At 39.1% G+C, this 20,937-nt stretch overlaps 4 protein-coding genes across 4 annotated transcripts; 3 read left to right on the top strand and 1 right to left on the bottom strand.

The window, feature by feature from the left end:
* Positions 1 to 811: 811 nt before the first annotated feature.
* Positions 812 to 2,192, bottom strand: CBG24599 (the record flags this gene model as incomplete). The annotated part of the gene is made up of 3 exons (XM_002641255.1): positions 812 to 1,184; positions 1,453 to 1,835; positions 2,022 to 2,192. 3 exons carry the CDS (start codon positions 2,190 to 2,192, stop codon positions 812 to 814), a joined length of 927 nt encoding a protein of 308 aa, XP_002641301.1.
* A 1,412-nt stretch (positions 2,193 to 3,604) lies between these two features.
* On the top strand, positions 3,605 to 4,801 carry CBG24600 (the record flags this gene model as incomplete). The annotated part of the gene is made up of 3 exons (XM_002641256.1): positions 3,605 to 3,792; positions 3,836 to 4,229; positions 4,682 to 4,801. Coding segments are annotated over 3 exons (702 nt in total), but the record flags the coding sequence as incomplete, so codon positions are not given.
* A 4,034-nt stretch (positions 4,802 to 8,835) lies between these two features.
* On the top strand, positions 8,836 to 9,872 carry Cbr-tbx-8 (the record flags this gene model as incomplete). Its single annotated transcript, XM_002641257.2, has 2 exons — positions 8,836 to 9,357; positions 9,468 to 9,872. The coding sequence occupies 2 exons, from the start codon at positions 8,836 to 8,838 to the stop codon at positions 9,870 to 9,872; spliced, it is 927 nt and encodes a 308-aa protein (XP_002641303.2).
* A 7,333-nt stretch (positions 9,873 to 17,205) lies between these two features.
* Positions 17,206 to 18,518, top strand: Cbr-tbx-9 (the record flags this gene model as incomplete). The annotated part of the gene is made up of 4 exons (XM_002641258.1): positions 17,206 to 17,504; positions 17,555 to 17,630; positions 17,677 to 17,826; positions 18,090 to 18,518. The coding sequence occupies 4 exons, from the start codon at positions 17,206 to 17,208 to the stop codon at positions 18,516 to 18,518; spliced, it is 954 nt and encodes a 317-aa protein (XP_002641304.1).
* Between the last annotated feature and the right edge of the window lie 2,419 nt (positions 18,519 to 20,937).

The raw sequence follows: 20,937 nt of genomic DNA, 5'->3' as shown, positions 1-20,937 counted from the left end.
AGAGAGAGAGAGAGAGAGAGAGAGAGAGAGAGAGAGAGAGAGAGAGAGAGAGAGAGAGCGTGTTATGCAAATCCGCGCACACTTCAAACTCGGCTTTGACCATAAACACAATGATAATCAGCCGACAGATAGAGATGGACTGTGTGAGCACCTGTGGGAAAAGAGGAAGAACGAAAGTGTATGAAAGTCTAGGGAAAATGAATGGGCAGAGGACTGGTGGTCCAGTTGCGAGGAGGACGGTGACACATCATTTGTGTAATTTTATGACCACGTCATCAAAAAATGATTGAAGAAGATTTGAATTCAAAAAGATGTGTGTAATGTGTACTGACTATGTGCCATCTCAGGGGCCATCTCAGGGGAAGAAGCCGACAAAGCAGGACTTTGGACATTTGAATTTTCGGACAGTTCAATAGTTACTTCAAGAGTTTTTATAGAGACATAAGATAATTATAAGATAATTGGGGGATCAAGAAGCTTTTATCTCATTATACTGGTACAAAAAACGGACAAACTTTTTTTTTGGAAAAATTATTCAGTTTCCAAGGAAAATGTTCATGAATATGGTTAGGGATATGAGAGGTATAATAGGGAAAAGATAAATGATAAGACAATTAAAATACTGTCAGGAAGTGAGTGTTGAAGTCGGAAGTGGGAATTTCCATTCTCGGAAGTCAGAAAGTTATGCGTACGCTATTCATTGTTTCTTTCTTTTCTTTTAAAATTTGATTTCGGTCATTTGGTAAAAGGGGGACGTTCAGTGGTAAACACCTAGCCATGAACCCCAAACAATGGCGACCCTTAGGGCCTTCTAGTACTTTTTTACTTTGATGACACCGATCAGTTTTACAAAGAAGAAGAAATAGCATTGAACAGCGCACGCACAGTTTCCGAGCATCCGTCCTCCACCCATCATCCTGTGTTGCTGACACATTCCGTGATCCAACCAAATTGGCTGCTCTCCTGCTTGCCCATTTGAAGAAGATCCACCGGTTATCCTTTTTGAGCTATCATGAGCAGCACACGAACGGCTTCCAAGCATTTGTCTTCCAGCCATCGGCCGTGTTCCTTGATCTCCTATCGCATCCCGTGATCGGACCAGATTGGTTGCACTTGTGGTTGCCTCTTTGGTGAAGATGCATCCCAGATGCCCTGGAAGCCTGTTACAACTCTGACTTCTTTCTCTGAAAACACTGTCAGGAAGTGAGTTTTGAAGTCGGACGTGGGAATTTCCATTCTCGGAAGTCGGAAAGCTATGCGTACGCTATTCATTGTTTCTTTCTTTTCTTTTAAAATTTGATTTCGGTCATTTGGTAAAAGGGGGACGTTCAGTGGTAAACACCTAGCCATGAACCCCAAACAATGGCGACCCTTAGGGCCTTCTAGTACTTTTTTACTTTGATGACACCGATCAGTTTTACAAAGAAGAAGAAATAGCATTGAACAGCGCACGCACAGTTTCCGAGCATCCGTCCTCCACCCATCATCCTGTGTTGCTGACACATTCCGTGATCCAACCAAATTGGCTGCTCTCCTGCTTGCCCATTTGAAGAAGATCCACCGGTTATCCTTTTTGAGCTATCATGAGCAGCACACGAACGGCTTCCAAGCATTTGTCTTCCAGCCATCGGCCGTGTTCCTTGATCTCCTATCGCATCCCGTGATCGGACCAGATTGGTTGCACTTGTGGTTGCCTCTTTGGTGAAGATGCATCCCAGATGCCCTGGAAGCCTGTTACAACTCTGACTTCTTTCTCTGAAAACACTGTCAGGAAGTGAGTTTTGAAGTCGGACGTGGGAATTTCCATTCTCGGAAGTCGGAAAGCTATGCGTACGCTATTCATTGTTTCTTTCTTTTCTTTTAAAATTTGATTTCGGTCATTTGGTAAAAGGGGGACGTTCAGTGGTAAACACCTAGCCATGAACCCCAAACAATGGCGACCCTTAGGGCATTTTAGTCCTTTTTTTACTTTGATGACGTCAACAAGTTAACAAAAGAAGAAATAGCATTGAACAGCTCACGCAGTTTCCGAGCATCCGTCCTCCAGCCATCATTCTGTGTTGCTGACACCTTCCGTGAACCGACCAAATTGGCTGCTCTCCTGCTTGCCCATTTGAAGAAGATCCACCGGTTATCCTTTTCGAGATTCCATCCATTGGATCATGAGCAGCACAGGAACGGCTTCCGAGCATCCGTCTTCCAGCCACTGTCTCGTGTTCCTTGATCTCCTATCGCATTCCGTGATCGGACCAGATTGGTTGCACTTGTGGTTGCCTCTTTGGTGAAGATGCATCCCAGATGCACTGGAAGCTCGTTACCACTCTGACTTCTTTCTCTGATTTCCCTGATTATCTGATTTCTCAAGTTTATATAGCCCCTGTAGATCAGATCTGAAGATAAGATAAGAAAAGAGTTCATGAAAATAGACAGCACGCGGAAATTATTTTTATTTTTTGGAATTGATTTTTTAAACAATTTTTTTAAAATGAAAATAGTTGATTTACGTCGGATTACTGTAGCTTTTGATTATCTTTAACCTAGAAAAAAAAAGAAAAGAATTTCAGAATCAGAAATCTTTAAATCTCGAAATCTCATAATATCAAAATCTAAGAATTCTAAGAACTAGATTTTGAGATTCTGAAATTATTGAATTTTAAAAATATCGAATTCTGAAATTCCGAAATTCTGATATTTCGAAATTCTGAAATTCTTACAATGGGATTATGAAATTCTGAGATTCTGAGGTTCTGAAATCCTGAAATCTTGAAATTTTGAGATTTTGAGATTCTGAGATTGTTTTCGAGACACTGATCTTTATTTCTTGAGAACATTAAAAAACTACAGTAATCCGACGTAAATTCTTCAAATCTGAATTTTTAATTTAATTTTATTTTTTTTTCTGAAATTCTGAAATTCTAAAATTCTGAAATTATTGAATTTTAAAAATATCGAACTCTGAAATTCCAAAATTCTGAAATTCTGACAATGAAATTCTGAGATTCTGAGATGTGGAGGTTTCGAAATTTCGAAATTTTTCATCTTGCTAATTCTGAAATTCTAGGTGTCCTGATGTTCTGAAATTCTGAAATTCCAAGACTCCGAGATTCTGAGATTCTGAGATTCTGAGATTCTGAGATTCTGAGATTCTGAGATTCTGAGATTCTGAGATTCTGAGATTCTGAGATTCTGAAATTCTGAAATTATTGAGTTTTAAAATTATCGAATTCTGAAATTCCGAAATTCTGAGATTCCAAGGTTGGAATTCTGCAATTATTGAATTCTAGAATTATCGAATTCTGAAATTCCGAAATTCTGATATTTCGAAATTCTGAAATTCTTACAATGGGATTATGAAATTCTGAGATTCTGAGGTTCTGAAATCCTGAAATCTTGAAATTTTGAGATTTTGAGATTCTGAGATTGTTTTCGAGACACTGATCTTTATTTCTTGAGAACATTAAAAAACTACAGTAATCCGACGTAAATTCTTCAAATCTGAATTTTTAATTTAATTTTAGTCCTGATTCGTATAAAGATATGAACCAGGGCCGCAGGCCCTGCGACTGATACCACTCGATTTGAAACTTTTCATGTTACAGGGCCGAAGGCTCTGTCCGGTCTGTTCGACCTGAGCGACCGGAGCGAGCGAAGGGAGAACAGACTGAAGCTTGAATCACCTGATTCCACAGAGCCAGGGCCGAAGGCCCTGCATACGATTCCACCTGATTGCGCGACACAGCCGCGCCTAGCGGAGTCGGCCGTAGGCCGAAATTCATTATTTAGAACTTCCACGTGCTGACTATTTTCATGAACTCTTTTCTTATCTTGTCTTCAGATCTGATCTACAAGGGCTATATAAGCTTGAGAAGTCAGAGAAAGAAGTCAGAGTTGTAACGAGCTTCCAGGGCATCTGGGATGCATCTTCGCCAAAGGCAACCACAAGTGCAACCAATCTGGTCCGATCACGGGATGCGATAGGAGATCAAGGAACACGGCCGATGGCTGGAAGACAAATGCTTGGAAGCCGTTCGTGTGCTGCTCATGATAGCTCAAAAAGGATAACCGGTGGATCTTCTTCAAATGGGCAAGCAGGAGAGCAGCCAATTTGGTTGGATCACGGAATGTGTCAGCAACACAGGATGATGGGTGGAGGACGGATGCTCGGAAACTGTGCGTGCGCTGTTCAATGCTATTTCTTCTTCTTTGTAAAACTGATCGGTGTCATCAAAGTAAAAAAGTACTAGAAGGCCCTAAGGGTCGCCATTGTTTGGGGTTCATGGCTAGGTGTTTACCACTGAACGTCCCCCTTTTACCAAATGACCGAAATCAAATTTTAAAAGAAAAGAAAGAAACAATGAATAGCGTACGCATAACTTTCTGACTTCCGAGAATGGAAATTCCCACGTCCGACTTCAAAACTCACTTCCTGACAGTGTTTTCAGAGAAAGAAGTCAGAGTTGTAACAGGCTTCCAGGGCATCTGGGATGCATCTTCACCAAAGAGGCAACCACAAGTGCAACCAATCTGGTCCGATCACGGAATGCGATAGGAGATCAAGGAACACGAGACAGTGGTTGGAAGACGGATGCTCGGAAGCCGTTCCTGTGCTGCTCATTGCTATTTCTTTCTTTTTTCAACTGATTTTTGTCAAAAAGTAAAAACAGTTTTTTTAAACTTCCAGGGCAGCTGGGATCCAATGGATGGAAGCTCAACTAGGATGACCGGTGGATCTTCTGCAAATGGGCAAGCAGAAGAGCAGCCAATCTGGTTGGATCACGAATGTGTCAGCAACGCAGGATGATGGCTGGAGGACTGTTGCTCGAAAGCTATACATGCGCTGCTCATTGCCATTTCGTTTTCTTTTGTTAACTGATTGAAGTCATCAAAGTAAAAAAAAGGACTAAAATGCCCTAAGGGTCGCCATTGTTTGGGGTTCATGGCTAGGTGTTTACCACTGAACGTCCCCCTTTTACCAAATGACCGAAATCAAATTTTAAAAGAAAATGAAACAGCGATGAATACCGTACGCAAAGCTTTCCGACTTCCGACTTCCGAGAATGGAAATTCACTTCCCACTTCCGACTTCAAAACTCACTTCTCTATTCGCTATTTTGAATTTACTTGTCATTTATCTTGTCTATCTCTCTCATATCCCTAACCCAGAGGTCATTTTTTACCAGAATAATAAGATAGAAGTTTTTCGTTTCTCTCGATTATCTTAAAACCTTTTCCTTAATTATCTTAAAACTTTTTCCTTTTTCATGAAGAGTTTTGAAAATTTTAACTGTTCAAAAATTGGAAAAACTCACTTGGGTTCAAGCGAAAGGGTCAGAAAGCGCGCCCCAGTAAATTTAGGGAAAATTCTAAATTCGCTGCCGAATTTCGTTGGCTGAGTTTCACAGTTTTAAATGAAGAGCGAAAACGCGCGCCTTGCAACCAGTTGTTTTTGAAGAAATAGATCATGATCTAGATCAAACCCGCGTCCACTTTAAAATTATTAAATTTCTTCTGGCCTACGAGTTTGCTGGGGCGCGCTTTCTGACCCCTTCGCTTGAACCCAAGTGAAAACTGGAAGAGTTTCGCTTTTATCTTATTGACCAGTACTGTAGTATAAGAAAAGTTTCTTCCCTCCTTTTGTGGCTGGAATCCTATAGCGACTCAGCAAATTTTTGGCACATGTGCCGCTACTTGGGGCACCGGTGCCGCTACAACGCGGTAATCGTTTCCGGGGGTTGGGGCACGCTTGCATTTTGCGTGCCGCTGCCGTGCCGTTGCCGTTGCCGTGCTCATGTGTGCCGTCTTTTTGAAATTCTTTCTTCAAAATCAGATCAATTAATCACGAGATTTTCCTTAAATTGGATAGTTTATTCAAATACAAATACTTAAAAAAAGAGTAACAAAAAAAGCAAGAAAAACGATCATTTAAATTTGTAGAGAAGATTGTGCCGAAGATGTCGAATTTCGATGAAAGAACTTTCCTACTCCTCTTCTCCAGCTTTATTGGCGTTGGGCTTGGCAGGGTGTTTCTGAAAGAACTTTAAAGATTATTTACATAACTAATTATTGGATGAAAACTCACGTTTCTTTGGACGAATTGTCTTCGGATCCTTCGGAAGTTGTCTGGCACGTTTTCACCGAAGATCAGCGGAACTGTAAAACATAGGGATTAACATTAACCTTTCGAACATTTTTTTGTGAACACTGTCATTTCAAAATAGTTCAGTTTTTCACATCTCGCCCACTTACATATTTAATTTGGAATATTCATCGTTGCTGGTCGTAAAATACCTTCTTCTTCTTCAGTATCCTCCACGGTTTGACGACTTCCCTTCTCGTCCTTATAACTGAAAAGATTTCCGACATCATTATTACTCATAAAACGGTGAAAAGTACAAAAACTTATGAAAATGAATGACAAGCTTTTTTCGCAACATTTTCGAAACTCTATGGATAGAGACGATATGCGCAGGTGGTTCAAGAACGGGCACGGCAGCGGCACGGTAGCGGCACTTCACATGCTCGCTAGGGGCACGGGTGCGGTGTTCCAAGGGCACTTTCAACGCGGCACGGTGCCGTTTGGATGCGGATCATGTGCCCCTCTGTGCCCTGGCGTGCCGAAGTTTTGCTGAGGACACACTTGGCAGTGCATGGCTTTCTTGATGTGCACGACTTTGTTGTCGCATTAACACGCATGGTCTGCCCATTAGCACATATCTGAACTGTAATTGAAGTTTTGCATCTGTATGTTAGCACCTTTCCACAACCACGGGGTCGGCACAAAGGGCGTTGGAAGTGTGTTTGGAATCAAAGCATCTGTCATAGTTCAACCTTGTGAATTTGTAATCAGGATCATGACAAGAAAAAAAGATCACCTAATGTCGCCATGGATACTGTAGTTTTCGTAATACTATGTATGATCATATTACGTGAAAAAGGTCACAAGCAAGCGCATCCGTAAGAAAAGGACCACCTTCCTCTTGGTTATCATTGTCTTCCTTTGGATAACATCTCCGTTGACAACTCAATCAATCTGCTCATGGTGTGTACATGATGACGCAATTAAAAACAACCGGAACGGATATTTTTTGCATGATATCAGATGCCGAAACACTCTATTAGAATGGTCCTAACTTTGAGCCAATTTATCTCAGTTCCTGTAACAGATATCAAAAATATGTCAACTAATAAAATATTGGTGATGTTATAATAAACATTTTCTTAGTTCATCTTTTTTTATATTTTCCACAAAAATGAGATGTATGAGCTGGAAGTTGACAGTGTGCTTCAAAATTTTTAGAGTCATAGATTCTCTTCCGATGTATTCTGGATTAAAACAAAGTACTGGTCTCAATCACAAATATATTACAAATTTGATCTAGTTCATGAACTTCCTCTTTTCCTCCGATACTCCATCACTGTATTATGTCATAAAAGAGCCGCAGCTTGTCTCTTCTACCAACTGACCGACGTCCGTTTGATGTCCGTTGGCCACCCGTTTGATGTAACAGACTGTTCTTTCGCTATACTCCGAAAGTTTCTTATGGCCTACAAAGTTCTTTCTAATTGTAAGCGCATTTTTTAATAATTTTACAAAAAAGAGCAACTATGAAACATTTCTTTCATCGTACCGCTATAGTGTCAATACAGTGCCTTCCTTCTATCTTATCTGAAAATCCCTTTATATTGCATTTATCTTATATTTGGCATTTACGAAATCCCTTTTGTTCCACTCTTCAGATTTCCATTTTTATAGCTTATCTCTATTGTTTCCACAACAACCCAATCCAACTTGATTTGTATACGGACTCCATAAAACGGTGTTTATGACTTTTTGAGTAGACGACCACCATCATATGGTCATGCCTACGGTAGTTTATCACTGATAGATAGGAGATAAGAAGATAAATCGTCCAATCGCATATCCTCACTTTTACAACTTCTCGGTAGTTTGTATCCGGGAAAGTTTTGGAAACTATGAACAAGGCAAAAAATACGGTTAGCACTCTAATAGAAGGGAACAACTCTGAGCTCATATATATATATATGTTTCTATGAAAGGTATTAAAATGTGGTAAATTGACAAAATGTTTTTGATATTAAGATACACGTTTTATCAATGACAACTTTTTATTACCTTTTACAGGAATCGAGATATATGGGCTCAAAGTTGGAAGTTCGGGCGCCCTTCTATCAGAGTTTTTAGTTTCAGGTTTGACCTTTTTCGGGAGTATGGCTCGGCTGTCAAGTGTTGAATCACTGCAGTCACATGTGAAAACTTTGGAGTTTATAAAACAGACCTAGATGGGAAACGTTGCATTTACAGAATTTTTCGAAAGCTCCTAGTTTTTTAGTTGTTTGCCGCTTTCTGAAGGACATCTACTTTGTTCTCGTCATCAGGTCTTCAGTTTACCATCGGTCTGCCTTCCGTATATATATTTCTTATCCAGCACAGTTGTATAAAAACTTAGCTTGCTAATGTAATGATTGCAATATTGGCAAATCAAATTAAAATCAACACAGAGAACTAATTAACTCAAGTCTTCAAAATTTTTCGAACTTCCATAGTTGACACTTTCATTCCAAAAAATTTCAGTTTCCCGCGATCTTTCTAAAAATCCCACCTATCAGACACTATTCCAGTATTGTGTCGAACCCTGCCACCTCAACGCCTAGAGGAATTACGGTATTTGCACGTCTCCTCCCTCTTGTAGGCGTGGCCAAGACGACGATGGACCACTACCTCTCCACCATTCTCCAGATTGCGCTACGCTCCTATTTTTCTCACTTTTCCTCTATTTGATGTAACTTTCTCAAACTATTGATTTCAGATTCACCATGTCAGAAGTTCAAGTCACCCTTCGAGAAGATCAAGACCGTGTATGGAGACTTCTTCATTCTCAACAAAATGAGATGATTGTGACTAAATCTGGCAGAAAAATGTTCCCAAAATTGGAATATTCGGTTCGTGGTCTGGCACCAAACAAGCTTTACGCAATGATGCTTCATCTGGAGCACTCGGACGATTGTCGATACAAGTTCACCAATGGAGAATGGATCAAGTCGGGAAAAGCCGAGCCACATAAAGAGCCAAAAAAGTTGTGGCATCCGGACGGAGTGCGAAGCGGCAGAGATTGGATAGCTACTCCTGTCTGTTTTGATAGGATCAAAATAACAAATACCAGTGATTCTACCAATGCCTCTATGATCTTCCTTCACAGTATGAACAAATATTGTCCAATTCTGTCAATCTTCGAAAGTCAATCTGAAACTCCCATGTCAATTCCTCAGCCATCCACTCGTCTTGTCACTTCTGTTCGATTCGACTACACGGAGTTTATAGCCGTGACGGCGTACCAGGTAATAACACAAACATCTAGATAACTTTGTTCTCACATTAGCACGTGTCCGAATTAGCACATGTCTCCAACTTTATCATCATCCTCATCTCAATATTCGCACCTTTCCAGAATGACGCCGTCATCAAAATCAAAGTCCAAAACAATCCATTTGCAAAGGGATTCAGAGAAGGAGGACAAGGCAATCGAAAAAGAGAATCTCCATCTACAGATGAGTCTACTACAGAGGAAAGTTCTGCTTCTCCAAAACCTAAAAAGTGCAATAAATCTTCTTCCGTCTCCCCTCCAATAGTTCCAAGATTCGCCCAATTCCCTCAATTTCCCACTACTCCAGTTATGAATCCATTTCTTTATACTTTTCCATTTTTCCCTCAATTCCCTCCTGGACAACTTCCATCCAATCCATTCCCATTTCCAGTTAGTTTCCCATTTTTCTCACAACTTCCATTTCCCACCCAAGCTCCGGTTGAGAAAAAGCCCAAGGAAGAGACTGAGCCAGAGATCGATGATGTTTGAAATTCCTGTTATTGTTAATAGTTTTTAGTTCGGGTCCATGATTCTTCACTTGTATTTCTTATGAATTCTTGTCATAATATTAAAGCAACTTTTGCAAATAAAATAATACAATTGATTTCAAGATTTTCTTCTCAATTTTTGTCTACCAGCAGATGGAAGATGAACTTGTCAAAATGTAGATAACTTTGTCGGTAACAGAGTCAATCAACCAAACAGCAGGGAGTCTGTCTTATCCTTATGACAACCGGAAAGGGCAAAAAGAGCGAAAATGCCTATGTTTGATAGAATCAGTGGTCTGGCATAGGACCAAGAGGAAACTTCTTGAACTTATTGGGGGGAAAACTGATATTTAACTTAAGCTATTTTTAAGATATTTTCCAGCAAGCTATAATTTAAGCTATTGTTGAATTTTAAAAAAAAGTGGGACCTGGAAATTTTCGCGGGCGGCTTCCCGGTAAATTTTCGAGGCCTCGCCGCAAAATCACTACAGTAGTAAACAAAACTTATTTGTGTGAATTCAGTGGGATTTTCTGGACAAAATTTAGATTTCCTGGTATGAAAATGATTGTTAGCATCTCTAGAATCTGTTTTTCATCGAAAAACCAAACTTAATTGCGAAAGTAGCTCGAACGAGTGGAAAGTCTGAAATATTACGTTTTGCCGCACTTTTTCGTAGATCAAAAAAAGCTACGCCTTTCAATTTCTCAGGTCCCACTTTTTTCTAACTCGACACTAATATATTTCCTTCTTGTAGCAGATACTGTACCGACCAAAATAGCCTGTCATCTTTTTTTTCGGTAGAAATCCATAAAAAATTTATGCTAAAACTGAGTTTCACACTTTCAACATTATGTTGGTTCGGCTGGGCGATTTCATTTTCATTTAAACAAATTGCAGGTACCGTACAACCTGGGCTTCCACACTGTCAAGTTTGAGTTTAATTATCATTATACACCTGTAAAAGATAGCAAAAAGTTGTCAACTGATAAAGTAATTTATTAGTTAACAAATTTTAATAGCTTTCACAGGATTCGAGATAATTGATCTCAAAGTTTCTGGTTTGGGGTGGATTTCTATTCAAATTGTCCATTTTGAGCTCAATTACTTCGAGCTCTATAAGGGATATCAACAATTTGTCAACTGATAAAATATAGGTGGTATTATGATAAGTAATTTATAAGTTAACAAAATTTTGATAGATTTCACAGGATTTGAGATAATTGAGCTCAAATTGGAAGGTTTGGTGTGGGCTTCTATTCAAATTGTTCACTTTGAGCTCATTTATCTCGGTTCATTTCAAAGATATAAAAATAGTTGTCAACTGATAAAATATTTGTCTAATTATTATAAATAATTTATTATTTGAAAAGTTTTTGATATCTTTAAGAAGGATCGAGATAATTGAGCTCAAAGTTGACGGGTACATAGTTGTTTTATTTTCCTCTATTTTCCAAAAATTTCAGAAAAATTGAAGAAAACTGAGCATCTGTTTCACGACTCCAATGTTCCATAAAACCGAATCATTCTGAAAAGGCACCTGAGCATTTCTAGCTGTCTCAAATCCAATTGGCTCGTCCTCTTTACTAATCTCTACAAACATTGGACGCATATGATAGGGTATATCTCTATTACCATGCCAATTACTACTAATAGTGTACAGTAACTGTTCCTTTCTTCTTTTCTTATTCTCCGATGATCACTCGCTTAGGTAACCACATAAAACGTGCCGCCTGTCAGTGCGCCAGACACAGTACCGCTGCTCATTTTTACAGCCGACGTGGTGGTGTGTCCGATGAACTTGGAGTTTATGATGTAACATGGAACAGACTTCGTTCCCGGGGAGAGAATCACGCAATACCGACAAATGGGTCACACGTGGCTCTTCGGAGGATATAACCTTTGAAGTCGTCTTGGAATTTCAGAAGTCGTACACGCAATCTTCAGACCCTCGTGGCTTAAGAAAAAATTCTTGGAAGACGTCGCAGACTTCTGATTTGTTACAAATTATATTTGGAAAGGATGATTTAAATCTTCCAAAATCGCTTCGGTTAACCAGACATCAGATCCTTACCGTATACATAGAATTCTGAAAGTTATATATTCTATCTAATCCTTTTACGCTGATCTGGGTAATTAGCCGGACCTAACTAGCAAGACAATAGAGCATAACTAAAAGGATGAGTGACATTAGAATAGGTGTGAACTCCTTAAACAGAAACCGACCTAGTTCGCACCTTTTGACCATTTGTTAGTAGATCCATCATCCAAAAAGTGTGGTCATAACTAACAGATTTTGTTTTCGTTTGGAAACAAAGGAAACTAATAGGTGATAGCTTTTTGATCTAGCCGATAGTTGGAAAACAAATTGAGGTGTCGATGGTTCACACTTGGTAGGACCATGAGCCGAGAGGGGCAAAACGTAGACTTGGAAACGCAGTAGTAGGAAAGAAGGGACTAACTTCGAAAGCTATATAAATTGAAAGTTGCGATTTTATACAGCGGATACAGTATGAAGCAAAACTTTTTTAATATTCACTGTTTCCTATTGAAAATTGGCAATTTTGGATGTCTAAAGAATACTTTTTTATTCAAATTGAAGCCTACTCACTCGGTCTACTTCGAGATTAGTTATCTCGATTCCTGTGAAAAATATCGAAACTTTGTCAACTGATAAAATATTGGTGATATCATGATGAATAATTTTTTAATTGACAAATTTTTGATATCTTTCACAGGTGTCGAGATATATAGGCTCAAAGTAGACGGTTTAAGTGGGCTAGGGAAAATACGATATTTTCAGTTGGAAATGTCCAACTTTGGATGTCTAAAAGCTCAAAAAAAAATTTTATGAAGCTGGAAATAAACAGATCCACTAAACAAAAACAGAGCTTCAATTTTGTAGTTGACTACTTTTCTAGAAAATTCAACTAAATAAGATAAATCGCTTGAAAGTGTTACGACTCCAAACTCAGCACTGTATTTGGAAATTTCGACACTTGATTGGTTTCAAGCGGTATAGGCTAGGATCAATTAGGGGAAAACCTGTAATAGAACCTACCCCTAACTTTTAACTTTGAACCAATTTATCTCGGTTCTTGTGAAAGATATAAAAAAGTTGTTAACTAATAAAATGTTTGTGATATTATGATAAAAATTGTCAGTCGACAACTTTCTTATATCTTTGAGAGGAGCCGGGATAAATTGGCTCAAAGTTAACAGGGGCACTTCTATTACAGGTTTTACAGTACCCAAAATCCATATCTCTTACCGTTTCCATCTTCAGTTATCTGTGTGATTGTAAAACTTATCACTTCCCCACCATCAGTTTCTTCCCAACAACCACAGGAAAGGAAACAGTCATAAACCCGGGTCTATTTATCGTCTCGAGATCTGATTTAGGGTCATCCAGTTGTAAAATTTGTCAGTTATGAAAGGAATAAAAAACAACCGCAAGGCGTTTTCTGGGAAATGTTGATTCTGTCCCTTTAAAGGGTTTATGGTTATTATGGCAGCGTGGAAAGATGTCAAAACAAGCATGCCAAGAGAGATTTTTGGGCATGGGAGGGATGTAAAAGGTTTAGAAGATCGGTTGGCTGGAAAATGTTTGTGTACTAGTCGTGTAGATTTCTAAGGTACTGTAGTGTCCGTACTCTATCCTATTGCGTGAAAGGAATCACAAGCAAGCGCATCCGTAAGAAAAGGACCACCTTCCTCTTGGTTATCATCGTCTTCTTCCTTTGGATAAAATCTCCGATGACAACTCAATCAATCTGCTCTTGGTGTCTTATGACGCAATCAAAATCGACCGGAAACGGATTACTTATTTGTTGTTTTAGATCACAATCGGCAAATTTTTGACACATGTGCCCCTACTTGGGGCACCGTTGTCGCTGAAAGCTAAGCGTGTCGGTCTAGAGAGGGTCTAGAGACGGTTCATAGAAGGGATACGATACCTGCCAGTTGGGGGTACTCCGAACAGGTAACGGTTCTCTAGCGTGCCAAAAGTTGGCTAGTACAAGGATGCGAAAAAGGAAATGAACAAGTCACTTGAAAACCTTCAGTTCAACTTCAAACAGGGTGCTAGAATAGAACAAAAGAAGATTATGAAGATTAGGGTACAAAGAAGAAAGAGCCATAACAGCAACATAACAGCAAAACAGCAAAAATACATACTACCGTAAGCCAAAAATTGATGTAAAGATTGAAGAATGGTATTTATTGATGACAGTCCGGATCAAAGAATTCTCACCTTCTTATCAATTTAATGTTGAATAACTATAATTCACACCTTTACTGAGATCCTTGGTTTGTATAATGAGTGAATTGCCGTATTTCGTCCAATAGAAGCCCACCCCACATAGCTCAATTATCTCAATTCCTGTTATAGTTATCAAAATTTTGTCAACTGATAAAATTTTGATGATATTCTGATAAACAATTATTAGTTAATACATTTTTTTATATCTTTTACAGGAATCGAGATAGGTAAGCTCAAAGTAGCCTTGTTTCAGACGGCTTCTGTTAGAGGAAGTACTGTATTACCGTAACCCAACCACCGATTTTAAAAATTGAAGAATGGGATGTTGACCGTATAATTGGTGGTGTCAGCCTTACAAAAGTTTATGAAATATGTGTTTTTCTTGGTCTTGAATTCTCAGAAACATCTGACACACTCGGCGATCTGAAAGAACAAATCAGAAACCTCAAACGAGAAAACCAGCAGGAAGTCTCATAATCCCTTTGACGACCGGAACAAAACAAAAACATCAGTTAAAAGATGTTTCTAGATATCTCAGTAGGACGTAGAGCATGAAGATTGCCGAGACTATACACAGATTGTGCCGGATTCAAAGATAAAGATCCTTAAATGGTAGCTGAGAATTTGGCACTACCGGAACAATCAGAATCTCTAGAATCGGATCCAGATGATGCGCTCTGTATAAACTTTAAACTAATAACCATACAAAATTTGTAATGCACCCACTAATCCACTCCCCGATGTTCGTCTTTCCCCCGTTCGGCGGGTTATGTGTTATGCAACAAAGAAACAAAAGAGCCGCCCGTCTGTTTCGGAATCTCGTTTTAACACACACGGCATCCGATATATGGACTCCTGTGAGCTGATGATGTAACACATTTCTCACTTTCAGAAGTCGTTCGCGCAATCTCCGATTCTACGTGGCGGAAGAAAAGGGATTATTTGAAGACATCAGGGATCTGATTTGGCAAGTAGTTTTGAAATCACGGAACTGGTTGTAGGGGATCGACCTGCCCCCTAAAAAATTCTGAAAATTATATATTTTCTAACCTTTAGTTAGGCCCGCTAATCTAGCGGATCTAACTATAACTGAAGAGACACGTGCATCTAAACAATGGACCATGACCGATGTGCTTCGTGACAGTACAATAGGTGTCAGTTCTTTAAACTCAAACCGACCCAGATTATCACCCCATGGCCCAGGGGACATTCTTGCCTGGAGAACTGTTTCTTCACATGGTTTTTCATTACTTCAGATGTTTATTGTTATTTCGTTTATCTTGTTTTAAGATAGTCGTAAACAAAGGAATAAAACTAGGTTAGATAAGGATTTACAGCTCGATTTACACATGTGAAACGATAGATAACTTTCTGAAAATTGATAGATTCAATTAGTTCAAACAAGGGAAAGTCTTTAGAGGGTCTTTTGAGAATTAGCTATGAAATTGTCAAAAGGTTCTTTTGAGGGCGCTGAAAACGGTTTCAGCAATGCCTAATTTCGTCTCCTGCAAAAACTTACAATTTGAAAACCTATTGAAAAAAATGTTATTCAGTTTTCCAGCTCAATTATCTCAATTCCTGTGACAGATATCAATAACTTGTTAACTGATAAAATATTGTTGATATTATGATAAAAAATGTATTAGTTGACGAGTTTTTTAAATTTTTCACTGGAATCGAGATAATTGAGCTCAAAGTTGACGGTTTGGGTTGCACTCGATCAGAGAAAATACGGTAGGGGAGAGTACGTACCCAAACCAATCAACAATTTTCATACGACAATTTAATCCAGTTTTCAGATAATTTTCGAAAACTCTTCGAAAATATTCTATTTGAAAATCCCAAAACATGTCTGGAACAAAAATTTTCGACCAGGTAGATCAAATAAAATCAATCATTCAAACCGGTACAAATCGTCACTTTTTTAGAGTAGGTCAAACATCTTCCCATTCTGTACTTTTTCAATTTGTGATTTTTATTTGCGATTCGATTTTCTTATTTTCATGTGTATCCTTTGCTATTTCATTCTAATGTCGAGTCCATAAAACGATGTTTATGATTTTCTGACGACGGGCAAATTGTCTTCTTCTCCTTGATTCACTGATTATTAATCAATTTCCCAGAATTCTAGAAAATCAAAACGAAAATAATGTTTCCGGCTGATTTTCCAATAACATTCTTTCGAAAAAGGCGGCAATCCTAGAAGTACCGTATTTCCTCTAATAGGATCTCATCCAAACCGACAACTTTGAGCTCAATTATCTCGCTCTCCTGCAAAGATATAAACACCATTTGAACTAGTAAATTTTTCCGCTTAATATCAAACATTTTTATTTTGACAGACTTTTGATCTCTTTCCTAGAAACCAAGATAATTGAGATTCAAATTGACGGGATCGGTGCGCTTCTAGTAATCGGGATACGGTATACTACTTCCAAAACATCCTCTATCCTCTTTTGACGATCCAGGTCCCGCTGCTAGCTAGGTATACAGTAGGATTACGGTAGATTTTACCGCCTTTGATCTACCCATTTCTTCAGTATCTTGCTAGACCACACCCCTATTGACCACCGAGACGCTGGTTCACCACCCAGACGTTGGACCACCAAGAGGCGGAGGCGGGGCTTGGAGGATGGGTGTCGACCGATTCGCACTTTAATGCCTTCCATAGAATTTATTCATACATTCATTATGACTCGTTCGTTTTTACCATTCTCCTTTTTCATTCTCTTCTTCTAATCAATTTCTCCAAGAGCAATCTTCATTGACTTACCGTAGAAGCTTTAATAGAAGGGCCCCTCAATTTTGAGCCAACTTTCCTCAGTACCTGTGGAAGATATTAAAAATATGTCAACTGATAAAATGTTTATCATAATATCGGTAATATTTTATTAGTCGATAAGTTTTTGATATCACTTATAGTAACCGAGGTAACTGAGCTCAAACTTGAGAGTGTGTGAGCTCTTCTATTAAAGGTTTTACGGTAGTTTCCTTTTCTGCTTCTGATTTCTTTTTCAGTCTCTACCTCAACCTCTATATCTTTTTATATCTTTTTCATTCCAGAGAAATACAACAATGTCGTGTCCAGTTACCGTAACCCTCTCCCCGACCCAAGACGCTCTATGGAAGCTCTTCCACACAGAAGTCAACGAGATGATTGTGACGAGAGCAGGAAGGAACTTTTTCCCAAAAATGGAGTACACCGTCAGCGGATTGAATCCCATTAAGATGTATGCCATCATGGTTCAAATGGAACTTGTCGGTGATAATCGTTATAAATATTCGAATGGGCAATGGGCAGTGTCTGGAAAAGCAGACTATCAGCATGAAGTGTCCAAGAAGACGTGGCACGCAGATGGCGTTCGAACTGGAAAGTAAGTTTTGATGGATACTGTGTTCCAGACTAATCAGCGGGCTTTTTCAGAGAATGGATGGAGTCTATGATCAGCTTCGATCGCCTCAAGATTACCAATAATTTGAAAGCAACTGGCGCTGCAATGGTCCGTTTTCAGATTTTTGAGTTTTTCAATTCAAAATTATTTTCAGATTCCACTTCATTCCATGCACAAGTACGTTCCAGTGCTCACCATCTATGAGGCTCCATCGCAAAGCCCATTCTGTCCAAGCACCTCCAGCCAACCATTGGTGACTGTCAAGATTCCATATACTGAGTTCATCGCTGTCACTGCTTATCAGGTAAGAAACATGTTACAGTAAAACCTGTAATAGAAGGGCCCCACAAGTTGGAGCTTCGTTATCTCGATTCCTATGCTAGACATCAAAAGTTGTCAACTATGAAAATATTTCTGATATTATGATAAGAAATTATTTGTTGGAAACTTTCATACATCTTTGATAGCAATCCAGAAAATTCGCCTCAAAGTTATGGGGCCCTTCTATTGCAGGTTTCACGGTACCTATGCTAAAGTGATCCCAGACCCTATTTCTTCTGTTTTCAGAACCAAAAGATCGTCACCATGAAAATTGAGCACAACTCCTACGCGAAAGGATTCCGGAAGGACAACAAGGAGAATAGAAAGAGAAGATCCTCCTCAATTTTGGATTACTCAACCGACGAGAGCACATCCAAGTCTTCATCCCCAAAGTTCCCAAGAATCACTCCATCACCACCAGAAATTCAAACAGTGAACTTCCAACCGACTCCAGCTACTCAACTGCCATTCAATCCTTTCCTCTTCCCATTCAACAACTTGTTGGCTTCTGGAGCTTTGCCATTCCCAATGTTCTCATTTGGATTCCCTCAAATTAATCAATTCACCACCGTTCCACTTCCAAATGATTCTGATGAGGAAGCGTCGGTGATGAAAATCAAGCTGCCAGAGATTAAAGAAGAGACCACGGAAACGAACATTGATATTGTCAACTGAGCATATTTTATATATTTTTATTGCCACTGAGATCGTTTTGAAAAACGGGATACACATTGTATTACACAACCCCATGTCAAATTTTTTTTCTACTCCAAAAAAGCTAATAATAATTGTACACTAGAAAATGATGAAATTTTTGAATATTAATAAAGCATTTGTTTTTAATCCATTTTCTTTTTGAAGACGTTCATCAGGATACAGAAAACAAGAGAAAGTGGAAGAGAGCATCCGAGAAGGAGAAGTGTGAACAGGTTACTGTAGGATAGAATCGTCTGAAAACTTTAAGATTTTAAGATAAGGAAAAATGTTTAGTTACCGTAGGATTAGGAATGCAGATTCCGGATTTTGAATTGTTGGGTCCCCACATACAAACAGAGTGTCTCCCTTGCTTTACGCATTCACTGAAATTTTTTGAAAAATAGACTGAAAGAGATGAGAGCAAAAAAGTTACGGTATTTCCTCTAATAGAAGCCTACCCAAACCGTCAACTTTGAGATCATGTATCTCGATTTCTGTGAGAGACATCAAAAAGTTATTAAAGGTGGGGGGACAGGAGATTTTTCGTAGTTTTTTTGTAGCTAGAGTATGCATTCTACCGTCACGGTGTACAACGCTTAATGTCACTCTGCGTACAGCTGTCGTCCTCGCCTTTATGTATGCAATCGGGCGTGCGCTTTCTCTTTGCCCGCGTGGCTCAGTCGGTAGCGGCGCCGCACCCTCAATCATCGCCCTCACAAGTTCAACTCCTCGAGAGGCATCTTTGAACGGAATTTCGAGAACATTATTTTTTCATGTCCCCCCACCTTTAACTGATAAACTGTTTATCTTAATATGATAAACATTTTATCAGTTGTCAAATTTTTGAGATCTTTGGGAATACGGTAGATAGGAATCTCAGAGGGAATACGGTAGATGGGAATCTTGAAAAATCCTATCAAATTCTATTTTACCCACTAATTATTAAGACAAGTCGTTTTATTTTCTCCATTAGAAAGTTGTTCATAATCGGTCTCCCCTAAAATTACCACAATCTGAGCCAAAGTGTCACAAAATGAGTATGGAATCCGTCGAAGTGGCTGACTTGGATCACATGGAATACCAGTTTCGTATGTAGTCTGGTATCGTATACAATCCCCTTTTTTCTCGGGCAACAAAACTTCAAAGAAAACAAATTTTAAGCCAAATTTTAAAGAGATCTTCCTAACCAGCTGGACAGCAATGTCCATAAAGACACGTGGCATTCACTCCTTTCTTCGGGCAAATTCCAGATGATGGGATGTTTTCGTTGTAGGAAATACATTTTTCTTCCATAAAAGGATATGTTATGCCATCTGGGCATCGGATGCTTTTGTCGTTGTATTGATCTGAAATTCTCATGTAGCTTTATGCAGCTGTTTTTTTCTATCGAGATAAAAAAAGAGCTTCTAAATTTTATGAATGTTCTCCTTCATCCAAAAACTGAAATTATTCAGAGTGAACGAACGGTCCGTCGACGAGCCGCCAACGGCCCGTCCGCATCGACAAGGCGACGAATAGACGGTGTTCACCCGTCGCATCTTCAGCCGGCACCTAGCAGTTATCAGCCAGTTCCGCTAAACTTCAAAACCCCATTGAAAAATTTGAGCTCTTACCGGAACAACAAAGTTTTGTAGTATCATCACACCATTCCTTCAATTCATGGAAATCAGTGAAACAGTCCGAATTTTGAAAACAACGCTTCAGTGGATCAATTACTTCTCTATGTAGGCATCTTCCTCCAATTGGCTCTGAAATTAATTTGACACTGATCCGCCAAAATGTATAGTTACAAAAACACTCTAATATAAGGTCCCCCTTTGAGCCGATATATCTGGGTTCCTGTGAAAGATACCCAAAAATTATCAACTGACAAAATGTTCTTGATACGATAATTAATATTTTGTCAGTTGACTACTTTTTTGTATCTTTCATAAGAACCGAGATATATGACCTTCTATTAGAGTGTTTACAGTAAATCTGATCTCACCTGAACAACAAGTTTCAATTCGTCGACTCTTCCGCTCTATTTCATTTTCATAGTAACTCGGCCCATACTCCGGGGGTACATCAAAAAGGGGTACATTGAGGGTACATCATTCTTATAGGGTACATTGACTCAGAGGGTACATTGACTGATAGGGTACATCTGTGGAGGAGTCTGATAGGGTACATTTAAGCAACTCTCATAGGGTACATCGACGAAATACTCAAAGGGTACATCGAAAAAATCTGAAAGGGTACATTGGTCTGATTTCGCACAGTTTTCGAATATTCGTAACTTAATGAGACGGACAAGTTTTATAACGAAGTTTCGGTCATTCATCGGATTATAAGCAACTTACTGATGCTCGGCGAGGTTTTGCAACGTGCTCCTCCTCAATCTTGAATAGTAAGCGCT

The sequence above is a fragment of the Caenorhabditis briggsae genome (genome assembly GCF_000004555.2).
Source record: "Caenorhabditis briggsae complete genome, chrIII, whole genome shotgun sequence".
Taxonomy (NCBI): Eukaryota; Metazoa; Nematoda; class Chromadorea; order Rhabditida; family Rhabditidae; genus Caenorhabditis; species Caenorhabditis briggsae.
The sequence above is the reverse complement of the archived record's forward strand: the minus strand, read 5'-3'. Positions and strand labels throughout refer to the sequence as shown.